Below are 6,126 nucleotides of genomic sequence, written 5' to 3'. Positions count from 1 at the left end.
GTATACTTGAAATTCTTTAATATAGTGTTTATTATTGATTCTGTGGCTGTAAAAGAGTAAGAGAATACCGTGTGCTCTCGTAAGCAAGTCGCCATGGCTTGTCCCGGCAGAGGCCATCAAAGCTGGGGTGTGGGTAGTTCGTCCCCCTGGAGAATCACAAGCCGGGTCAGGCGGGTGATCAGAAAGCGGAGAGGCAAACCCCATCCCACAAGGGCCATGCCCACTCGCCTTCTCAAGTGCTTTTGCCGCAACACCCAGAGCCCGTGGGGGACACGCAGACAAAGCAGGAGTTGCCGACGGGGCGGCCGAAAGACGCGGCTAAAGACAGTGTTCGCGGCGGCCACACCATTTCCCGAGCGGTCCTGTGATTGCGCAGACGCCTCGCCGCCCTCCCAGACCCGTGCTGTCGAGGGGAGACCCACCCTTGTGGCCCTGCCTTAGCGGGGACACAGCGTGAGAGACGCCATTTGGATAGTGACCTTGCTCCTGGCTCCAGCTTATCTGCCTACCCCGCTGGCTTTTAATCTGATTTTCCTAACCGACTGGTGTCTTCTCTCGGACGCATTTGCAAACCGCGTGCAAGAGGGTGGCCCGGCCCACAGCGGGAGAACACGGTCCACACGAGACCACCCTCGCCTCTGACGCCCACTGCACGTTCCACGGGGTTCCCGGAACCACCTCAGGTTCAGTAATTTGCTAGAAGGACTCACGGAACACACTGAAAGCCTTTATGTTCGCCATTGTGCCTTATGACAGGGAAAGGCTGCCCGTGAAAGGCAGCCTCGAGCAGAAGGGCACGGGCCCGGGGAAAGTACCAAACGCGTCCTGTCCCCGGTTACGCTCCGCACCCACATGACAACACACACGGAAAAGTTCCGGTGCCCGTTCTGTTGGAGCTTGATGACCTCAGCCCACGCGGCTGCCCGTTAGCGTCCTGCCCTTCCGAAGGCCCGGCTGGTACCTTCCGCATCCAGTCCCTCTGGCGGTAGAAATGATGCCACATGTCCCGAAACCCTCATCATAAGCCATGTTATTAGACTGGTGGCCGAGGTCCCCGTGCAAACAGAGACACTCCTCTGGGACACGACACCGCTAAGGACCAACCCAGCAGCCCCTGGCAAAGACCAGACCTCTCCTTGGGTAAAGTTAATTCTTCACGACCCAACGTTAAATTCATTTTCAGACAAGGTGACAAGGAGGAAAGAAGAAACACACACGCCAACCTTCCAAAGTGCATCCGTCCAGGCACAACCAGACCCCTGACCGCTGCCCGTCGCTGGGGTAACATCCCCAGGGAGAAGCGAAGGGACACCGTGTGCCCACAGCCTCTGAGCCCCTCTGTGAGCTGGCTGTGCTGCTCGCGTGGGAGCAGGGGGCAGGGGGGTGCCCGGCCCTGAGCGGGAGAAGAGGGACATCTCCCAGCAGCTCCGGGAGGAGGAACGGCACGGAGATGCCGGTGGACTCCGGGGTGGACAGGCCTCACCCCCCTCTGCTCTGTGACCAGGTGAGGGATTCCCAGGCCGAGTAGGTGATGTGGACCCTGTGCGGTACCAGGGGAGGCCTGGCGGCTTTGCAGAAGTGTCTGGAAAGGACGTCGAGTCAAGCTCAGAGCTGGCACCCAGGGCCCGGGGCCTCCGAGCCGCTCTCACCAGGGTCCAGGTAGAGGTTCCTCTCCTGCAGACAAGACAGGCCGCGGGGTGTGCCGTGTACCGAAAGCCTGTGTCCCCCCAAATTCGTATGCCGAAGCCCCACCCCCCCCCAAGAGATTGTCTTTGGAGTTGCAGCCTATGGGAGGTCACGAGGCGGGGCCTCATGGCGACATTAGCACCCTGAGAAGAAGAGATAGCAGAGGGTCTCCTCCCCCACCCTCCCCCCACCCCCCAAGCCTAAAGAAGGGAACCCAGCATGAGCCTGACCTTCCTACCATCTTGACAGACCACTTCCAGCCTCCAGGACAGTAAGGACATATTTTCATTGTTGAAGCTCCCCCGCCCCACCGCCCGGACACTTCGTGATGGCAGCCGAGCGTCTGTTAGAGGGAGAGGCGCGGAGAGCCCCACAGAGGCACGCACGGGAGAAGGAGCAGAGAGAGGCGTGCGCGGGGCCCTGTGTGCAGGTGGGTTCCACACCCTCAGGAAGCCTGGCCCCCCTCCACTCTTCCCCGTGTGCAGGCGCCCTCTCCGTGGAGCCCGCCGCGTCTCCTTCTCCCCTGTTGCTGGAGTGGACCTCTCTGCGGACCGGCCTCTGCCACTCACCCTGCACCCTGACCTCCAGCTGGGGGCTCTGCTTCTGGGCCACACCACCCTCAAGGGTGGCCCGGCACCAGTAAAGCCCAGAGTCTCTCTCCTGGGCTCCTGGGAGGCAGAGCTCCGGGTGGGGGCCCCGGTCCTGCAAGGTGCTGGCATCTCTGTGGAAGGAGAAGAGGAGCCTCGAGGCCGACTTCTGGGGGTGCAGCTTCGCCTGGCATCTCGGGGTCAGCGGGCTCCCCTCACGGAGCTCGGGAGAGGGGACAGCGCTCAGCACAGGAGGCGGGAACGGCTCTGGGGAGACGTGGGCCCAGGCTCAGGGGGGGCCTCCTGAACCCTGAGTCCCCAGAGGCCGGGTCCAAGCCAGAGCGCATCCCAGGTCACAGCCCCACGCCCCACGGGAGACCCTGTCATTGTGTCCCAGGACCCACCTCCCAGCTACGACCCACACTGCCAGAGCCTCTCTGGAGTCCGGAGCCAAAGCCAGAGGGCCGTAGGGGTCAGCTGGTCCCCAGAGGGGAAGGGTCTGGCCCAGGCTGGTTCAGGGCACTTCCTTCCCCTGGCTCTAAACGGGGGCCCTGTGGTCGCCCGGCATCAGGGGCAGCCAGAGGGACAGCTGCTGACCTCCAGAGACCAGATCCCTGAGCAGCATCCCAGCCCCACCCCCGACCCCCCTGAGCTGGTGACTCACCTTGGACTTGAACCTTGACCAGCTCTGAGGTTTGTCTGCCCAGGTATGGGACGTAGGCCACCTTCCCAGAGCAGCTGTACTGGCTGCTGCTTTCCAGGGTAGCTGTCCCCACGGACAGGGACCATCTGGTCTTCAGGGTTTGGAATAATCTCCTGTCTTTGTAGAACTTCACCTGGGACAGGGCCTTGTTCGTCCATCCATAACATTGCAGAGTCAGGACATCTCCCTCAAACACGGGGTCTGGCCAGGCTCGGAGGTACAGCCAGGCTGTGAGACGGGAACAGGGTGGCCCCGGAGCCACACACTGCGTGGGCGTTTTCTCCCTCTGTCCCCACACCCCCGCCCCCAAGCCCGCCTCAGGCCTCCCCCTGGGGACACAGGCTGCTGGATGGCACCTGCTGAGCCGCCCCGCCCCCCAGGCCTTCCTGCCAGACCTGGGCGGGGCCTCTGCTTTCCTCTCCCCTCCCCCTCCTCCCCTCCTTCCTCTCCCCTGCCTCTTCTCCTCACCCTTGAGCTCACAAACTTATGAAATCATAACCTGAGCCAAAACCAAGAGTCAGACGCTTAACCAACTGAGCCACACAGCTGCCCCAGTTAAAGCATTTGTTAATGGAGAACTGGCGAAATCAGTTACGGTCCAGCCATATAATGAAATCTACTGTGGCCGTGAGAAAACAAGGGGTAGGTCCAGAAATACCTACTGTCTGGAATGAGCTCCATGATAAAGCGTTAATAGAAGAAAATTAAATGCGACGTGTGGAACCACGTGTACAGTGAAACTCCATTTGTGTATTTTAAAATATGCACATACACATTCACATGTATATATATGTCTGCTTATGCATATGGATTTCTTAGACTATAGACAGCAGACTGGGTAAGTCACGGGCTAGGATTGGGAAGAAACAGCTTTCACAACATGCTTCTTTGTTCTTTAATTTTTTTTAATGTTTATTTATATTTGAGAGAGAGAGCGCGTGAGCGGGGAAGGGGCAGAGAGGGAGACACAGAACCCGAAGCAGGCTCCAGCACAGAGCCCGACGCGGGGCTCCAACTCACGAACTGCGAGATCATGACCTGAGCCGAAGTCGGACGCTCAACCGACTGAGCCACCCAGGTGCCCCTTCTTTGTTCTTAAAAGAAAAAATTTCTGGGGTGCCTGCGTGGCTCAGTCGGTTGACCGTCCGACTTCGGCTCAGGCCACGATCTCGCGGTTTGTGGGTTTGAGCCCCGCGTCGGGCTCTGTGGTGACGGCTCGGAGCCCGGAGCCTGCTTTGGATTCCGTGTCTCCCTCTCTCTCTGCCCCTCCCCCACTTGTGCACTATCTCACTCTGTCTCTCAAAAATAAATAAATGTAAAAAAAAAATTTTTTTAAAAGGAAAGATTCCAACCTCCCTTATTTCCCCATACGGCCTTCAGTCAAGCCCTCGTACTTGAAGACGGCCCCCCAGCCCCCTGCAGGGACAGGCTCCTTGCCCAGAAGGTCCTGGGCAGGGGAGCAGCAGAGGACGTGGGAGCGGACCCCGGGAGCCAGAGTCCAGGGGGCCAATGCCCAGGCGGGAGGCCTGAGCCACATCCTTGCTGTTCCCCACCGTGTCGCAGGTGGTAGTGGAAGAGGTGAGATTAGCAGGTACACTCTTTACTCAGAGACAAAAAGAAGGATTTTCTGCCAGAAGTCGGTTTTGGCATCGCATTCTCGGATTCAGTGTCCCCGTAGGATGTCCCTGGCAGGCCTGGGCTTCAGCTGGCGGGGAGGCCTGGGTGCGTCGGGGGTCACGTCTGCGAAAGGGCAGGGCGGACCCAGACCCAGATGTCTGTCACTAGGCACCGGGATGAGAGGGAGGAGCAGGCGCGAAGAGCCCCCGGGGCCGCCCTGGCCTCCAGATGTGGGATATGCCACTGGGCGGATGGGCGCCGAAGCCTGAGCTCTGGAAGGTGGGGCCACCCCTCCAACTGATCTAGAGCCAAGGGCTGTGCCCACCTCAGCCAGACAACGGTCCCATCGGACAGACATTTGTAAACAGCAGGGATGTGACATAAGGGACACGGTGGGCTGTCCATCACAGGGATCCGCAGCCGGGACGGGTGTCGGGACAAGACTGGCTGCTGACCACTTCCGGGCGGACAAGGAAGTCACAGGTGTGGAGGGTCAGCGAGCCCCTGACTTTCTCTTCATGGAAAGATCTGGAAAGTGCCCCACCTGACCGTAGCTCCTCATAAGCTTGCCAGAAGCCTTTCCACCCGGCCTCCGGCCGTGCTGGTTTCAGGGTCTCTGTGCAGCCAGCCCTGGGGTACCCCTCCCCACCGTCTGGCCTCTCGGCCGGCCTCCGGAGGCACAAGGAAAAGAGGCGGATGACAGCCTCCTTGTCCTCTAAGAAGACCCGGGGTCGGGCCGGGGCACTTTATAAAGGCGAGCTCGAGTTGATGCCAACTTTGTGGGAAAAGCGGATCTCCGTACGGGACACCAGGTCTGTGCCTCGGGGGTAGTTACCCGGCTCTCGTGATGTTGCCCACTTTATTTCCCTTTAACTTCTGGTTGGGCAAGTTCAGTTCTCCGAGTCCGAGGCTCGAGGAGCACCCCTACGTAGAGGAGATCTTGCAGAAACGGGACACGAAGGGAGAAGTAGGGAGAGGTGGTCGTATTGATTACAGAGTAGGGGGCACGGAAGGCTACAGCTGGAGCTGCTTGGGTTCTTTCCGAGAAGCCCCTCGCATCCTATCTCTCTGGGGCCCATCTCCAATACATGAGAAATTCCAGTGATTTCTTTCTGGTCACTACCTTCCCCAAGTTCTTCTTTTAATATGCAAACCGTGCTAGGAAGATGAGAGGAAGCCACAACATGTCTCTGCTTGGCAACTGTCCTAATAGGTTTGTAAACGTGCAGGCAAAGTGCTGGGTAAACAGGTCAGACGGAGCCGGGAGCTCACTTCGGTAAATGTGCGTTGGCATTTAAGGCCAAGGGCTTTAAATCAGTCTGAGCCTCAAAGGGCAGGAGTGGAGAGTCAGAAGATGACAGCCAAAAACTACCTTCTTGACCGGAAGAGACCCTCGTGGGACTCTTTGCCGTGAATGACATGGAGAAAATAGCGTAGGCCATCTTTCCACTTCAGTTCAACTCAACAAAGATCTGTTTGATTCTGCCACAAGTGAGGCACTGTGCTGGGGGGAAATGAGGACGAGAAGGCATA

General features: G+C 58.8%; 1 protein-coding gene across 1 annotated transcript; it reads right to left on the bottom strand.

Annotated features, from left to right (window-relative positions):
- Window positions 1–1,605: 1,605 nt before the first annotated feature.
- LOC132685856 (Fc receptor-like protein 6) lies at window positions 1,606–4,513 on the bottom strand. The gene is made up of 5 exons (XM_081791838.1): window positions 4,348–4,513; window positions 2,938–3,204; window positions 2,256–2,540; window positions 1,938–2,029; window positions 1,606–1,674 (listed from the first exon to the last, which is right to left on the bottom strand). The coding sequence occupies exons 1-5, from the start codon at window positions 4,511–4,513 to the stop codon at window positions 1,606–1,608; spliced, it is 879 nt and encodes a 292-aa protein (XP_081647964.1).
- Between the last annotated feature and the right edge of the window lie 1,613 nt (window positions 4,514–6,126).

The sequence above is a fragment of the Panthera onca genome, chromosome F1 (assembly GCF_046562875.1).
Source record: "Panthera onca isolate mPanOnc1 chromosome F1, mPanOnc1 haplotype 2, whole genome shotgun sequence".
In the NCBI taxonomy this organism is placed as follows: domain Eukaryota; kingdom Metazoa; phylum Chordata; class Mammalia; order Carnivora; family Felidae; genus Panthera; species Panthera onca.
The sequence above is the reverse complement of the archived record's forward strand: the minus strand, read 5'-3'. Positions and strand labels throughout refer to the sequence as shown.